The sequence below is a fragment of the Adelges cooleyi genome, unplaced genomic scaffold, assembly GCF_023614345.1.
Source record: "Adelges cooleyi isolate 19-005CV unplaced genomic scaffold, UGA_ACOO_1.1 ACOO_flye_CR_arks_rails_tigmint_CR_PRNA_108, whole genome shotgun sequence".
Lineage (NCBI taxonomy): Eukaryota > Metazoa > Arthropoda > Insecta > Hemiptera > Adelgidae > Adelges > Adelges cooleyi.
The window spans coordinates 17,394,053-17,413,285 of NW_026095761.1; the positions used below are offsets into that span (position 1 = coordinate 17,394,053).

The window sequence follows — 19,233 nt, forward strand, 5'->3', positions numbered from 1 at the left end:
GCTGTGTAAATAATATGTATAGTTAAATTTTGTTATCAATGTTTTGCGACAAAGTGGTGATAATGGAAATGTGCGTTATCAGTTTATCATTGATTAGACCCTGGATGATAATAATATTAACTCCTACTGCTGATATCATTTATTCGATAACCAGTATACTGGTAATAACCTGAATTTAAAACAACGTTTGAGCATCACTTGTAAAATTAACACATGTTAATTTAACAAAAGATAAAGTTTAACAAAAGTTAGTTTATTGAGGTAGTAAATAATTTACCAATAAATAACGACAAGTTTGGTGCTGTTATTACTGTTATTTCAGCTATAAACCGCGTGAGAAGGTTTTACTATTATAGAAATATGAGTTGTACTTTAATATTGAACGTATTAAGATAAGTACTATGAATACACAATGTGATAATAGTTGGCACTGTTGAGTGTTATCACTTACCAATTTAAAGGTTACGAGTAAGACGCATTTTGTATATTATACAAATTACAACTATGAAGTCACAAGCGTTAAGTACTAAATTCATAATAATAATGTTCTGTTAAAAAACTAAAATGTTTTAATTTAAATCAACAATAAAAACCACTCATAATATCATGTTATATTCTTATGTGGACCTACTCGAAATCCCCATTAATAATTTATGTATACACAATTCTTATTATATACTTAACACATAAAACACAATGGTAAAATAATTTTACCGGTTTTTTGGATTCCAAGTATAAAACTCAAATTTCTGAATTTAAATTTAAATCTATTTTCAACAATGTATCTTACTATATTTTGTAAACAGACTCGTGGTAACGTTAATTTTCTCGTCAAGTAAATTGATGTTTTAATTGAATTATTATTAGTATGGATATGTTTTAGGGCTGTGGGTCTATTTGAAATTGGCGTTATCAATTTCCCGTTACCGTTTTCCTGACAGTGATAAGAAACGGCTGATGACGGATGCTGATAAGAGACAGCTGATAAAGGATTAGCGATAAGATGGTAGTGATAAGAAATAGCTGACAAATGGAGGGGAATGGAGGAAAATGAAAATTAACAAGAACACCAGCCGTTGGTCGTAAAACATTTGTATAATATTGATCGTGATATGTTCTTACTCGCAACATATGGAGTAAATAAAACGTATTAAATTTTGTGTGATCATTTTTTTTTTAATTTATGATAAACTCTAATAATGTACGCGGGCGATTTACCTTTTCTTTTGAAGATTTCGTGTAACTCGTGATTAGTATGTGTAACAGCGCCGTCGAACAACCAGCAAGAATGCACCATCGCAACGGCAAGGGTAGCATGGCATAAGTGACGAACACTATGAACAGTACGTACCAAACGAGGTATTCCCTGGATCCTTGGCCGTAGCTCTCCCAGACGAATCCTGTAACGCCAAAAAAAAAAAGGGATGGTTATTTAACCGAGCAGAAGGGAATATTATCAGTCGGTTAGCCGAACCTTGAATGTTAATAAAGCACCACGTGAACACGGCCGCCCATTGGAGGTAATTGTTGGCGAAACACTTCCACCAACCGAGCAGGCACACCGTTAGGTTGGCCAACATGGTCAGGCAAGTCCACACGGTTCTCTGTTGACTGGAATACGGATGGTCTTGGTAGGACGGCAACAGCCATACACCTAGTTTTTAAATACCGTTTCAATGTGTTAATATTATTGTTATTGTGCACTTTTAATATTAATATATAAAAAGTCGTGTCGGTGGTACAGGATAATATAAGCAACGGTAATATGAAAAAAAAAACAATTATGATGTCGGCTTTCGCGTGGAAAACTCACTTGCGGCCTATAATATGGTAATATGAATATGTGTAATTAATGTTATTTGCGCAGAATATTTTACCGGCTAGGACCGCCTTGAGTGTCAAGTCGACAAAGTTGACGATGATTAAAGACTTCTGCCGCTGTCTGTGTGAATATCTTTGGTAGGATAGTTCGAGACTAGGTTCTCTGAAGCTGTTCGTCAGCGTCGGACAATAGATTCCTTTGTATACACTTCCTTTTTTAAACACCGGTTCCGTATACTCGACTGTAAAATATGTACACACAAACGCCAAGCAACGTTATTGAAACGTTATTTTAAAAATAATTATGAACAGCTCGAGAGAATATATATTTTGCCTCGGCAGGATTAGTGTCACGTTTAATAATTAATGATTTAAAGGGTTGTATATACATTATCGGCTACCATTGTGATATGGTATAACGATGCTATAGATACGCAGGCTTTTTGTTTTTTCAGTATATTAATTGGTTCTTGAAAAAAAAAATGTACAGTAAAACATATAATTATTTCAATAAAGGCTGAGGAAAAATAAAATCTTCTTTCCGCACCGGTGAACGCTCAGAGTAAAATACCAATTATTATGTTAAAGGCATCTTACAAGATGTCTGCATTATTTTATTTTTTTTCAATAGCTTTATAGTTTTTTTTGAAAATTTAAAGTAGGCTGTAAGTATACTAAGAACATTATATTATTACATTGGGGATGCTTTATTGTATTATATGTTGTTATTGTAACAACAAATATAATATGGAGGTACCAATGAGTGAATAATTCTGTTCTTAAAAAATAGAACTCAAGTCAGCAATGTCGTTTTTAAAAATCCAGTGCCTAAATATGTCTGGCTATGATACTGAAGTGTGTTACCTTCATTGTCACATCTTCATAAAAACATATAAAAGCATAAACCGAATTCTGTTGCTGAAGTGAAATAGTGATTAATAGCTAAGTAGTCAAAGTTGGTAAGATTAAATGAGTTCAATGGTTTTAAAGAAAAATTTCACACACATGACATTTGACAACAGAGTTTAATCAACATTTTCAGCTTAATAGATGAAATGTATATGTCTTATTGATGAGTGTTCTATTTTTATGATAAATGTTTTTAAATGTATCTAATCACAAAATAGATAAAGTGCTTGGAAAAAAATCTACATGTGTAAGACAAAAACATTTGGCGTTACCTTTGATCATTTTTTTTTGTGGGTATAAAATGATTATACAATTTAAAAGTTTATTTTTTAAAAAATTCATAATAGCAGCATGTGCTTAAAGTTTAAACTTTGCTTTATTCAACAAAACAACGATACGTTATTCACTAATAAAACAATAATATTAAAAAAGTGCTAAATATTTGGCATTTAAAGGTCGTACTTGAAATTAATTTTCTCATACAAAACCAAAACATATTATGAGACTATTATGAATTGTTTAAACACACTTATTTTAAGCAAACCTTTCACAGGGTATCGTTTTGTGAAAATAAAAATATTTTTATCGAATACGTTTCCTTTCAATAATTTATTCTATTATGGACTAATAATATATATTTTTTATTAGGATACTTAAAAATCCCGAGTAAAAAAATGTCTTTTTTATATTTGTTATAAGACTAATTTCGAAGGTCGATAGTAAGTTTTAAATAAAAACTTTAGGAGTTATAAGCTTTTAAAGAATTTAAGAGGAAGAGTGGTGTAGTAAAATATTATTTTTATAACATGTACTCCGCCTACCTTTTACAAATTTAAACGCTAATAACTCCAAAAGTATTTATTCAAAACTTGTTATTGCCAGGGTAGTTATTCTCGGAAAACATCCATTTAAAAAGAGATGTTTTTTTATATTATTTCTATGTATATTTTGTTTACTATAAAAAATATCAGTTATTCGAAGTATACGTTTAATGAATAAAATAATTGAAAAATATTTATTTTAACAAAAATAAATTACAACACTTATCAACGCTGTATGGCCCAAACGTATTTACAACATAAATATGTTGCTGATGTTAAATTAATTCTGTTTTTAGTTGGAATTTGTAATTATAATATTGACAGGTGGTCATTCGGATTTTGAGATTGTAAATGCAGCAAAAGCTGAGGTTGCCAATATTATTACTACTTTGGAAATTTTTGACATTTTATGTCTTTACTTGAAAAATAGACAGTTTTTTACCTAACGAAAATGTCTGATAATTTATCTGATAAGATAAGAGAGATAAGAGATAAGAGATTGAAGATTGCGGACTTGTACGCAAGCTGATATAAAGGGATGGGGATGTTTTTTTTTTTGTTAAATGTGTGTTCAGCAATAAGAAGAGACTGTAATATAACATCTGTTGAAACTTCAAATGGACAAATTCTTCATAATTTTTTTAGGATCTTTAAAACATTTTTCTTAGTTTTTTTTACTCATCAATCGACGAGTGTTGAGATAATATGTTATTGGAAACTAAAGAGTTGTAGCACTTAATTAGTATTTATTAAATAGTATAATGGTTTAAAAAAAAATGTTTTTTAATTTAAAAACCATAAGCACATTGTTTTGATAACGTTTAACGGGCAGCTTGTCATAGTCTTGACTATGTTTATAGTCCTTCGGGGGGCGAAACTTGAGTACTCTTAACCAAAATATAATAACAACAATTCTTTCAATCGAACCGAATACAAAACTGCAGGAAATACCTTACACTACAGCCCAGTGGAAGCCTCTCTGCCCAGTGTGGCAAACCAAATCCCTCTGTCTTGATCCTTTATAGATATTTAATTATTTATTTCTGCGGAAAACGCGGTGAGATGTTAAAGCTATTTTTTGATTAAGCATTTTATTTGACATTTTCAAAAAATAATATTGCAGTGAGTGGAATAATATCGATTAATTTCACAGGTAAGCCTACTTAATTCGTGTTTGAGTTGTACCCGAATGACGGAATTATATTATATAATATATAGTACCTATCTAATATTTAATCAGTAATCCGCAGTTCTGACGATAACACCACAGTGACAGATAATGCAATTTGTCAATTTAAATTAATCGGTTTATTTGAGACTTTAGTGTGTCAATTGAACTTTTCGAACGGATAATACTTTTCTTATGATTATTTCCCTTATAAAATATCATCGAAATTAGTTCTAAAAAAAAACTTTATAAATAATATATACATATATATAAATATTTTTGTTGGTTGCTAAAAAAATAAGATATGAAATAACAATATTTATGTTTTTTTTTGTTGCGACTTTTTTTTTGATATGACAGTACTTTAATATTAGACTATTGCCAATCTTAAAACTCTACAGTTAACTTTATTGTATGTTTTTTAAATCTAACATCAAGGTAAAATATAACATATTATGGCCGTTTTTTTTTAAATGAAATTAATAACTATATAAATCACCGTATCAGTCTACATGTGGTCTAAATAAATCCAATTAATTTTGACGCAGGGTGGTTTACGCGAAACAGAAATAGATCATTTTATATTTACTCGAGCTGTTATATTTTTGGTAGTATTTAATGATCACTTTGCTTTTATCCGGGGTAGTAAAAGGGGGGTTTGCTTTTTGGCAGATGAAAAACTACATATTATTATATTTTATTTCAAAGGCAACATAAAAATGTGCAAAATTAAATAGAAGGCATTTCTGTGTACACTAGGAAACGCAATAATATACCCAATAAATAAACATCTATTTATATGATTTTTTTTGATGAAATTGACGTTCTCAAAACTAGTAATTTGGTACACGTTGAAGAGTTAATTAGGGTTTTCGAAAGTTTATCGGATCGTCGAGTCGATCTGTACCGTTGTAAATTGCAATAAAGATTTGTTCGGTAAATAAAATAAGATGAAAATATTATATAATATCGTTGACACGTGCGTGTGCTTGCAAGATAAGCTCAGCTAATGAGAGCATAGTATTTGCTATAATGATCATTATTTACTTATTACAGTACAATTCCACTACTCTTGATTGCATGTGCTTGAACATATTATCATGCCGTTTATCATCCCCGTTATATTATTACGGTTGGTATAAATTCAGTAATTCACAGTGCTAATAATCGATGGTTAAGATGAATTCAAAAAAAACTTTCATACCCTATAAAGTTTTGCGACAGAAGTAGTAATGCCAGTGAATACAACTTCAGCAAAGTTTGGACGTTCAAAGCAGCTGTGGTGAAAAATTACTTACTGTCGGAATAGGCACGATAAGATATCATTGTGGGATTGGATTTGTCAGTAAATGTGCTATCTTTGAGATGGTAAAAAGCGTTAGTTTCTTGATTTATTATTATTATGAAAAAGTGCACTTCACGGCATGCATTAGTAGACAATGTTGTAGATTTGGATTTTATATTTTTACAGATATTTATTATTGTCATTGTACAATTTTTGATACAGTCCTTAAAAATAATAAAGCTACAATTAATAATTTGTGTTTTTTTTAACTGTACCGCTTTTTGTCTCAAAAGTGTATTCGGCTAATTAAAAGAAAACAAAAAGTAAATCCGATAAAAATTAATTAGTTATAATTAGCGTTCGATGTTAACAAAAGAAGAGACATTGGCACGTTCCATTTCAAACGGTTATTGTTTATAAATTATTTTTCAAGAACCCAATCATGATTATGGAGTGGCTTTTTAATGTGGATTAATAATTTAATTTAATAAACTACCTGTTGATCGTTGTACATTTAAACGATCCATATTCCTCTAATATTCTTGTGCTAGTCTGATAAAGATTGTGTATTCAAATTTTTAATGAAAAGTAGATGTTAAAATTAAAGTGTGTACTATTTATTGATTTTTAATTTTACTTAAGTACTGACAAATAAATGTCACTGAACGACTGCCGTCCCAAGTTTGACAAAACTAACTAATTAGTTACTAGATTTATACACACAAGAAACATCTCATACAGTCTTCCGAAATGATTAAGGTATCAAAAATGTAAGCGAATGGTTCAAAATTTGGCATCAAACAGTTCAAAATTGGATTCTTCTAAAATCCACTACGACATTTACCCACTAAACCTATACTACCAACTAATTTATATAATTTAATATACTATACATGTTTTTATATCTAAACAGTAAACCTTTTATTTATGTATTTATTTCAATTATTTTTGTAAGTAGTTCATATAAGCTGTACGTACACAGTCTAGTGTGGCCCTATGCCTTTGTGTTTTAGTGATGAAATTAAGAGGGCGTCGCACCGGTGATTTTCAGTGGTAAAAACATGTTTAAGCAGACTGAAAATAACTCGCTTAATTTCGGCTTTAGAGTAAAAGCACCCATTATAAAATTAAAGGATTAAAACAGTATTCCGGAGGGCAAGACGATGCTTTTTTAAAAAAAAAAAATTAATTTTTTGGAAAATTGCAGTCATTTAAAAATGTTAAAATAGTCGTTATTTCTAAACTATGTATTGAGCGTTATACTTAGAATAATGAAAAAAATAGCCCTCCGAAATATTGTTCTCTTCTAGTTTCATAATGGGTGCTTTTACTCTAAATCCAAAATTAAGCGAGTTATTTTCAGTCTGCTTAAACAAGTCGTGATGAAAAACATTTTTAAATCGCTTTCGAGCATGCTGTGATAGTCCAAAAAATAAATCAACTACCAAAACAGAGTCCTAGTTATTGAACTAATTAGTTACACATCACGGTTTAACCTTTAAATTAAGATTTTGTAAAAAATTGCCTATACTTTACTCCTTAAAAATGGGCAACGCGACGCCCTCTTAACTGAAACTAAAAAACCTTCTCTGCGCACAACTTTCGCGTTTTTTAATTATTATTATGTTGAAAACATTTTCGGCCAGCGGTCGCGAAAAGAACTTAAGGTTATTAGACACCGCGATAAAGAGGTGTCTTGAGGCCCCGGACTTTGGAATCAGAGGAAGGGGGGGGGATCGATTTTCTTATCTAATAACCGTTTGGAATACAAACCGTAACGACTTAGACAGTGGATATTATGTACACACCGAAAAATAAACCCCAGCAACGGCTAAAGGAATAGACAGGAGGAAGTTGAGAAGTTTCGCTATTTCCGCCCCCAACACGGTCGTTTATCAAGTGTACATTTTCCACTCTCCCCCCCCCCACTTCTCGACACCAATCTATTGGGGGTTGTTGTTGTTGTTCTTCCCTCTCGGCCTTTCCCCGTCCCATTCCGTTCGTCATTTTGTCGCAAAAGTGCAATCGAACATCGCACTGTATTTTTTTATAATTTCTGAACACAAGAAACCTTTTGCTCGATCAAAATATGAGACCCAAGTTGTGATACACATTATCCTGCGCTTTCGAGATAACAATAACAATAACGTCCCGATTAATAGTTAGTCGGGATTTCGGTGACACTGCAAATTCACAGGACTTGGATGCAGTCTTATGGAGTGTCAGGGTATAGTGGCGATGGAGAGGTCACAGGTCTACAGGAATTAGTATACCTGAAATCACTTTAAAAATAAACGCTCCGATGCGAATCTGAAACCATACATAGCAACCTAAGAACTCTGACTACGGTCAAAGTGTAGTTTTCCCCTATTTTTTTTTTTTGGTTTGACTATAGGTTTTTAATGAAATCCAATATGCTATAGCCCCGTTCCTAGATCTGGTCTCTGGTTCAATTTTCATACAAAAACCGCTAAAACTTTGCATGAAAAGCGAAAAAAATAAAAAAAATTCCACCCCTTCTAAGAGAAAGGGTTGTTTGTTTAGGTTCGACAACATCAACAACTAAATTCATTTAGACACTATAACTGCAATAGGTATTGTTATTTTTATTTATAAAAATTACAATTGTAATAATAAACTGTTGTTCAGACTCATATATTTTCGGTTCACCGGCCAAGTAAAGTTCCAACTCTAAATCATATTATTGAACATTTTTAAAGACAACCAAACTCTATATAGTTCAACGTCACAGTCTTTAAATTTATATTATTCTAAAGAGCTTACGACTTAAGTTTATTGTATCTGACAATTTGACGTTGTCATGTTGTTGCAAAAATGATTTCATTGTTATTTAATAAAAATTGTGATGGATTTTAATGGAAACTGAAAAAAAGCTTTAGACTTTGTGCAAGCGTGGCGTAATGAATTTAAATGAAATTTGTTTTGGTTTTTAATAAATCGCATCAAATAGCACTCCTTGTATATTAAAAAACAGACAATGCACTCTAGAATGTGTACATAATAAATTTAAATGAAATTTCACTTATTTTTTCCTCTTTAATTTAATAATACACTAATGAAAATGTCTCCTAGTTTCCATAAATCAAAATTAAACGTAGAAAAAAATATTATAACGAGGTAATCTCTTCCGGTTGGATAATTATTTTAATTTTATTATATCAACTATAACGGATATTAACCTACATTATCTTTGCGTAATATTGTTGTTATAAATTCTAGTCGTCATACAGATGACTGTATGATTAAGTACTGACGATAATTGTTTGCCCAAACTTTAAAATTTTTTGACTCATTAATGTACGAACCGTTAAGGAAAAAGTTATCAAAATGTTGTACTGTCCAATTTTTTTTTTTTTTTTACTAAAGGGATTCTACTTTTCTGGATTATCATTAATTCTTGTTCTGTTTGTCATCATTTCTAGTTTGTTCTGCATCTATTTAAAACAATAACTCGACGTGACGCTTCCGAGTAGTAAATACACACAAAAACGTATTTATAGTTCAGTTGTTAAACCGATAAATTGAAGCGTTGAGTAAAATATGTAAACGTTACTTAACCAGCTATATAAATTATGAGGGCTTGAAAATACAAATCTGTGCAATTCGAAAATACATACTTATGCCAGGTTGCACCAAACTAGTTGTTATCTATTGGTTAATTTTTCACCATCGTAATAAACTAACTTTTTTTAAATTGACATGTGTTAAATTTAGGTTATATTCAGGTTATTACCAGTATACTGGTTAACGAATAAATGGTATCAGCAGTAGCAGAGTCAATATCTTACAAGGTGTAATCAATGATAAACTGATAACGCACATTTCCATTACCACCACCTTAACCCAAAACATTGATAAGAAAATTTAACTATACATACATATTATGCGATAAATGACCCTATAATTTAACTTGTGATAAAGTACATTTTTAACAACAGATAAAAATTTAATACATGGCTTATGCACAGAATTTATTTTAACTCCAGTTAAACGAGTTTATCTCTGTGTAAATATTTGGTGCAACCCGGCATTACAGTAACCGGAATAGCTGTGTTCAATATATCAGGTAATAATGTTTGCTATTTTTTGTTTAACGTTAATTATAGAGCGTTTATTATTGTTTATCGATTAGATAAACAATAATGTACAATAAACGACGTAGGTTTAATGAAAATAATGGTTGGACCGTTCTAACGGATATACATAGGGGAAACGATAAATATATATATATATATATATATATATATTATATAAGAGAAACATCCGGCTCGACGTTAAAAACAAGATTTGTTCATGTCTTTGACTGCGCTGTGAAAAGAAACGGATGTTGGCATTGATAAAATTGACAGACGATTCGCGCAATGCGATGGAAATATTTTTCTGTACAGAACTGAAGTACTTATAAGAGTACTTAATATGAGTACTTATAAGTACTTTACTTTTAGGCTTGGACGGTTATCGTGGCACGGAGATCAGTTACCTGGAATTTGTGAAATGCCCGAAATGGTCGTTGTGTTGTTATCTGTGTTGCCGTCGAACGTCTCCTGTTGGAAAATAAAAGTTAGATCAAAAACTTGAATTCCAAAAAGATCCAAAACAAAGTTGTATACTATTGTAATGTTCGAGTCCGATGCTGTCCTCTGCGCGTCGTTTGGCTGATAACGTTTTCTTTTCTCGCTGTGAATTCGATGAATAGCTCTTATCCACAACTCTCTGCAACAGACAGACCGCCCTTATTATAAATAGGTACATATTATAATATGTATATGATAATGGTTTTTTACATTAAGACAACATTTAAGCTGTTATTGGAATACATAAACAATTAAAATTCCAACAACGTCAAACGAAAGTTACCAAGACATGTTATATTATATATAAACTGTGTTGAACTTAAGTGGTTTTTTAAATTTTTTTTTTTAAAACTCAGATACTAAAGGGTCTTAAGGAAAATATAAATAATGAAAACGTAAACTTTGAAGAACGTTTTGATTAAAAAGCTGTCGGAAAAGAAGCAAAAAAAAAACTTGCTCGTTAAATTTACCTTAAGCTGTTGCCGACACCTATTGCATTTTTAATCTGTTCGGTTATTCGACAGATTGTACACAAAATAAATAAACTGAAAAATCCTATCAGATTTCGGATGATTAATTGCGTTGGCGTGAACGATTTTAGCCGACTCATTAATGTAAGTACAAAGACAGGAAGTTAATACTCTTTCGTTGTAACCAAAGTGTGTGTTGGTTTTGCATAACACTTTTATATTTAAATGTATATATCGTTCAGGGGCGGCTTCCGAGGGGGGGGGAGGGTCTATGTACAAATATGTGATACGCCTAATTAAAACTCATTCATTCATGAGGTTTGGCTTTTATTTCCAAAGTAAATTATTTCAATAAAACATTGAATTACTACGCTACACGGGGTGTTCTGTATTATACATGTACCGAGGTGTTCGGGAATTACATTAGTAGAGTGCAGGTAGTAGTAACCGAATTACTTGACATAGGTATTGTGAACCTTTCACAAACAGCCAACAGGGCAAACGCTCTTGAGAATCTGTCCAAGAGGAGTGTTGTATAATTTATATACAGCAACCGTTTTTTTTTTTAAGAAGGCGTATATTATTTACATTTGATATCCGTTTCTTTCTAACTTTTAAAACTTTATTTTTTTTTTAAGCAAAATGGTTGGCGTTTTTTTTTATTATTGTATAACATCAGTTCAACAGAATTTCCTTAATATACAAAGTAATAATTAAAATTAAATAGTTTCATTGACACCCGTCAGGTTCGTTTAAAGTTGTTTGATAACTGAATTAATAACAATAATACATTTTTCCAGAAAAGTTTGCACATTAGTTTGCACATGGTTTAGTGTTTACTTAAGTTAACATACAGTCTTAGTTCTAAAATATAATTGAATGCGGTATTCGATGTTGATTTAACACATTATAAGCATTTCTGGAATCCAATATTGTGTCCTGAGCGTATATCAACACTTTGTACTGTGTCTATATAATTACAATTTCCATCTACCATTGTACGTTTAATTGACATTTGGTGTGTGTAACTAAGGTACAGATAGTCAGTCCATTGCGTTAATGATATAACCGTGTATTTTAATCCATAAGAATTGAATATATTTTGAACCTAAAGTAATGTTTGTTTTAATTAACAAACGCTACGACGCTACACGCATTAACCAATTATTTAACATGCTTTTTTTTTTATTAGGGTACTATAATTATTATTGTGCGGTTACACGTTTAATGATAACAGATAACAGTGATAATAATAAGAGATAACAATGATAATGATAAGAGATGTATTTTTCAAGGTTATGTTAAGTATTGTACAATAGTGTGACTTCTACTTAAAATTATTATTATTTTTTTTAATTATGTAATGTAATAGAGTTGAATAAAAGAATCCATCTCACCCCTCTCAATGGTAGGTACGGTACTATATTATACTGTTTATCTTAACGTTAATGGAAAATAGCCATTACTTAATGACGGAAATGTTTTTTTTTAAATTTTATTCTGCCGAGTTGATAGTTCTATAAAAATGATAGTTGCCTCGAGGGTGCTAAAAGTAAAGGAGTAAACAAATATAATATGGCATGACTGTTTTTCTCTTGGGTATTATTATTGTATTGGACATTTGGGTTTACTGTGGTCGTAAATATCTTCACTTTAACAAAATTAATCCATCATGATATTAATAACGCAATGGTTTATCCCTCCTTTTCCACCTGCAGCGTACACCACCCGTCAAGCTGAATACCAAATTGATTACTTTAAGATAGTGTGGCAAATAATGCGTTTGGCAAAATAATTTAGTAGAATTGTGTACATAGAAAATCAACTAACGCATGTTCTAAAATTGTCTTTTGTGTTAAAAAAAAACCCTCAAAAAAATTGTACATTAATTCGGTAAGTTCAATATGTTGTAACTTGTAACCAGCAAAATATATAAAGTAGTGTAAAAAATCTATTCGAATTTTTTATTTTAGAAAAAGAACTTACATAACATATTATTATTTAATGAAAGTACCTCAAAATGTGAAGCTGCATTCGGAATGGTCTAAAAAAATCCAAAAAATGTAAGTACATTTTTGTTTGTTTTTGTTAAACTCCACACTTTTTGTTGTACTGTTAAACCTGAGGTCTTTTGCGTTTTGCAAAATATTAACAATAACATTAATGCAAATTAAATAAAATAGTTTCAAATAAAAAAAAAATGTAGGTTTATAATATTTACCGAATAACCTATTAAATATGGAACAGCACGACTTAATATTTTTAAATGCCTACCGAGGGGTTATTATAGTTTCAAGGTATTTGTAAATAATGTTAATACAATACAAAAGTGTTAGCACAATGTTTTTAATCCACACTGGAAACTTTTGAGAATATATATATATATATATTATACACTTTATATGTTATAAACTTATCAGTTTAAATCAAATATGTATTATACTAACAACAACTATAAATATATGCTCCAAATGTGTTAGCATAATATATTTTATTTAACGGATACCTTATATTTTATTTACCGGATTTTTGTTTTGTCTGGAAACAACAAAGTTGTGATAATAGTAAGTTCATTTTACTCAAGCAAAGTCCAAAGTTTCCCGTTATAGTATACATAGTGATTTGTGGATTTAATGTGTCTCCTTCGTACAAGGAATATATATATATATATTTATTACTATATCATGTACATTGTACTGAATTCAATAAGAAAACCAGTAAATACAAATTTGAAGATGGTCGTCATGTTGATCAATAGTCTAATTTATTCGAAGTAAGATTTAATAATTTTAAATGAAAAACGTTAAGACAAATGACCAAGTTGTATATTATTATACTACTTACTTTGCCGTGTGCTATAGCTGTAAGCCGAATATTGTATTTCAATGAAATTTTAACTTCCTTGCAGTTTGATTCAGTTGGATTGAACAAAGAGAGGTATTGTTTGACGTTTGAGTAACAATCGCTATGTGTTTAAAACTTCAACTTACAAGTTAATGCAACTAATTGGAATTGTTTTCAAAATACCGAATTGTCCGGATAATATTATTTGTAATATAATATATTATATTAATATTTTTAAACAAAACGTAAAATTATGAAAAAGCCATAAAAAATATGTTAACGATTTCGGATAAGCTAATGAAATACCTAACGTTTAGCAATGTAAGTATAGGTATGTAAATTTATGTATATATATATATATATACAATACAAATAAGAGGAACGTGTGTTGCATGCTAATGTAAAAGTTTATCAGCCAAAGTATTTGAATGGTTTAAATTCCTGGTAAAGGATTTATTAATATTTTTAGAAGAATTTTGGAATCGTTCTTGTTTCTACTGATATATTTTACCACAGTTATCCAAAAATAAAGAAAATGAGGTAAAATATGTGCAGAGTAAATTTTAGTTTGTATTTATTGATTTAAATTCCCAACCTTTTAAAATGTAATACCTATTTATTTTCATTGTCGAAAGTCATCTAAGAAATTATTTTATTTTATCTAAATAAGTAAATACGTTTAACTGTTATAGTAACTGAGAAAAAAACCGTCTTATTTAAAAGTGTCCTGATAAAATGTGTTTGGTTCAGTCAAATTTCCATAATTTGTGAGTTTTCTGCAACTCATATTATATGGTTTGTTATAAGTTTCTGCATTTTACTGTTACATTAGCCAAGATAAATCTTAGTATAGAATAACTCTCTTATAAAAAAAATAATTCTAATAATAAATGTCCAACACTCAAAGTTTTAAAAAAAATCTTATTTAATTAAAAATATTTTTTTCATCTTTACCCACAAATAAAAACTATGATAAAATCTATTAAGTGTTTGTCTTATAATCTGGTCAAATCTTTTGGGAAAATAGAAGAAAAAATTGATTTTGAACAAATCTAATGATTAAAAACTACCTTACTGGTATAACCAGATGTAAGTTCAAGAAACGAGTAGACTTTTTCATACTTATACCTAAAATAGGATTCCTAAAAAAAAATAGAAACAAATGTATACAAATGAATAAAAGTTCTTAAGAATAGAAAAATATGAATTTTTTATTTCAACCAATTTCGCATAATATCAACAAAAAAAACGTTTTCTACTATATTTTTTATTATTATTTTTTTAAAATTTAAATTGTATTTGATTTAATATTTATTTTATCAGGATTTTTTTTTTTTTAAGTTCAAAATTCAATGGATTCCACTGTGTATTAAAATCGCATCAAGTTATATTGTGCTACTGTGCTAAGGATATAAAGGCTATTTGTGTGCGGCCAAGTATAGTAAGTTCTGTGTAATGTGCAAGATGTACATGGCAATATTTTATACGTGTACACGTGACTTGACTTTTTATTGTTCATTCGAGACTTTCCAAGTGTCGGCCGAATTACACTTCTCGGGTATTTAAGTACAACACTGTTTCCGCATACCCTTTTCTGGGGACTTATATTCATATTGTGTTTGAACATTCTTACGGGCAACTCGCCTTACAACAAGTAACTAAAATACTCGAATAGTAAAAAGTGTACATCATAAGTCATGATATATTCAAATATGACAAGTCAAAAAGTCTCATCGATTTTGTCTTAAGAACTATACATGGTGTTCCAGCATGAAAGGTAAGTAATAGGTGAGTCGAAAATTGAAGGTTTTGACAGTTAAGTAAAAAAATAATGACTTAAAAAAAAAATGTATTCCCTGTTATTCAGTGTAAAAAGCTCACCTTAAAAGAGGGTTCATCATTTTCAGTCTTTTTCGGCCCCTAACTCTTCTCTTATCATTTATTTCTTACCTCTAGTCTCTAATCATTTATTCATTTTCTCTTGTTTCTAATTATTTACCTATAATTTCTTATCATTTATCACCTATCTCTTATCATTTATCTCTAACCTCTCAACGTCTATCTCCTATCAATTATTTTTAATAATTTATCTCTTATCGTATATCTTTTATCACTTATCATTTACTTCTTATTTATTTTCTTTAATCAATTTTCTCATTTTTATTATAATACCATTTTAAACTGATTTTTTCTCATCGTTTAGTAAACACTTAAGCATTCTATTTGACTGAAATCGGATTTTTTTTTTCAATACTCTTAATTCCAAATACCGATTAAATATTTATTGAGCTTAAACTGGAAAGTATACTTTGTGGGTTCAATAATTATGCTGAACACTGTATAAAATGTTGTAGAGCATATGTATTGAAACCACAGACGATTTTGAAATTGGTTTTAATGTAAAATTTATGATTAAATGCTAAATTACAAAACGAGGCGGATAATACATTTTTTTTAAGTAAATAAACAACCAACGACATCCAACTACAACTGTTCGACCTGTAAGTATAGTATAGTAGGCTTATACATGGGACTTAAAATTATTTTTTTAATATATAATCAATATATTCTGTATAGAATTTATTTTCTGTACAGAACTATAAAACATATTTGAATAAATAAGTATTCCTTATATATTGTAATCAGTCTATTAGTTTCGAAGATTCAAAACCAAATAAATAAAAGTATTACTATTAAATTATATTTACTTGTGTTTAAAAAGTTATTAAAATTATTTAAACATTTATACATGGTTGTATAAATAAACTAAAGTGAATACAAAATGTAAATATAGCTTTGTAAATAAGGAATTGTTTTAAATTAAAATTTTTTATTTTCTTGAGTTATACAGAGCTATTTATCTGAGTATTTCATTTAAGTCCAGACTATATTTTAAGCTATATTGAATTGTACAAGTTACAAGTGATTTCCATGTCAATGAATTTTTTTTTTTTTTAATATACTTTTTTAATATTACACCTGCAACGGTATCCTATTGTGGTGTCAATGATTATGGCACAAAAGTAGAAAAAAAAAAGGTTTAAAACTAATTATTATACATAATTCAGCGTTAGGGGAAAAATTACAAATAGATTAGTCGGAAAACCGAAACAATCAGTAATTTTGGTGCACCTTTATGGCGGTAAATCATCGGTTGCTGTTGCGAAAATAGTGTTTTATTAATTTATTTTTTAGTGTAATATATTTTTGTTTAAACAAAAAAATTGTCATTAATTTAATTAACGCTTTAACATATAATATCACTATTATCTTAACGATTGGCCGCGTGCAATTAGTTTTTTTACACTGCAAATTGAAATTTTAAAAATTATTACTAACCTAAAAAATTATACTCATATGAAAATGCATTTATATATGATTTTTATATTGTAACAAAACAACCACGCAGCTACAGCATGGCTAATTGTGTGTTTAATTAGGTTTTTTTTTTTGGTAGTGTTACCCATAACTTTCTTATGCGTGGATTTTAAATTCAATCGCTATTTCCGGTAGTATACACATAATATTAAACGAATAACAGTTCCGGTGAAATATACATTATAATATATCTATATTATCAAATATTGCCCCGACTGTGAAAAACTGAGATTTCGGCTTGGTGCTGTCACGAACTTAAGCTATCAAAAACACAGAATGCCCTTTCGACCGGAACCGGCCTAATGGCAAACGCTGTTGTTCTTGTTAATATAAACCAGCAAAGGAAAAAAATCAAAAGCCAATACTGTGGTTTATTTATATATATAGTATATATGCTCGAAAACGGCAACATTTCCTAATTTCAGCAGCCGATTGGAAATAAACCTTAAAATGCTTACTGTATACTCACACCGCTTTTTCAGAGCAATAAGTTTAACTTTAACATATAATCCAATTTATTTACAAAAAAAAAAAAAAATGATTCCATCACTTTGAACATTATTATATTATGTTAAATTTAATTAATATTATATTATATTATTATTTGTGTTATAATTAATAAAGTTTTTGGAACTTTAATCAAGTAATGAGTTTCGGTTGCGGTTGTAACAAAACCCGCATTCTTCATAAAAGTTCCCTGTTTTTTAGGAAAATCGGCCGCCTGCTCTTGTAGGTTTTAGACCAAAAGTCCTGACGAAATTTCGACTACTTAGGGTGTCCAAAAATCTCACAATATTGTCACGGCGAAGGGTTGTGAAAATGGATTTTACGTTAAAAATAATACTCCGAAGCTTATAAAATTAACTTTGAAACAAATGAACACGGTGAAAATTTAGTAAAACCACTTATTGCTTAAGTATTGTCTGTGTATAAACTCATTAAAACCGTCCTCTTTCAATCATTATTTTCTATTTAGTTATACTTGGTGTATTAGCATGAAAGGTAAGTAATAGTTGATTGGACATCTGGGGGACCCTTAAATAAGCCCACCGTTTTATTTTTTGCAGTAGGTCAAAAATTGAAGATTTCGACAGTTAAGTAAAAAAATAATGACTTACAAAAAAAAAAATTATGCCCCGTTATTCAGTGCAAAAAGCTCACATCATTTTCAGTTCCTTTCGGCCCCAACTAAAAAAATTATAAGAGAAAAATTATTAGAGACCAGAAATAAATGATAAGTGATAAAAGATAAATCCTAAGACATAACTGATAAGAGATAAAAGAAAAGAGATAATTGGTAAGATATAAATTATGAGAGATTAAAGATAAATGATAAGATATTAGTGATAAGAGATAAATGATTAGAGACTAGAGGTAAGAAATAAATGATAAGAGAAGAGTTAGGGGCCGAAATGGACTGAAAATGATGTGACCCCTCCTTTAAGGTGAGCATTTTGCACTGAATAACTTAGAATATTTTTTTGTTTTTTAGGTCATTATTTTTTTACCTAACTGTCGAAACCTTCAATTTTTGACTTGTCGAAAAAATGTAAACGGGGGGCTTAATTGGGGTCCCCCAGATGTCCAACTACCTATTACTTACCTATTACTTACCTTTCATGCTGGAACACCCTGTATATAGAAAAAAAAAAGTCCTGACTGACTTATTTATAAACAACGCACAGCCTAAACTATGTATGATCAATCATACTGCTAAAGTAGAAATAATATCAAAGTCATAATTACAAATATCTCTACTAGATAATATACTCATTAAATTATATTTAAATTATAAAAATGATATTTTACGATGGAAAAAAGGCCTACGATAGTGTTAACCCGGGTTCTGATTTTTGGAAGTGTATAAAATATAATAATTTGTTTTGTCATATTTTGTTTAAATAGCTTAACATCAATCAAAATAAACAACTTAAGCCGCAGG

General features: G+C 29.6%; 1 protein-coding gene across 3 annotated transcripts in view; it reads right to left on the minus strand.

Annotated features, from left to right (window-relative positions):
- Positions 1-19,233, minus strand: part of LOC126842289 (adenylyl cyclase 78C) — a 79,974-nt gene that overhangs the window by 17,818 nt on the left and 42,923 nt on the right. For all 3 annotated transcript variants that reach the window (XM_050579228.1, XM_050579221.1, XM_050579236.1), the window contains exons 3-7: positions 10,636-10,738; positions 10,506-10,569; positions 1,878-2,063; positions 1,475-1,654; positions 1,219-1,400 (exon numbers count right to left, since the gene is read on the minus strand). In XM_050579228.1, the coding sequence (XP_050435185.1) occupies positions 1,219-1,400; positions 1,475-1,654; positions 1,878-2,063; positions 10,506-10,569; positions 10,636-10,738 (715 nt within the window). The remainder of the gene's footprint in view (positions 1-1,218; positions 1,401-1,474; positions 1,655-1,877; positions 2,064-10,505; positions 10,570-10,635; positions 10,739-19,233) is intronic.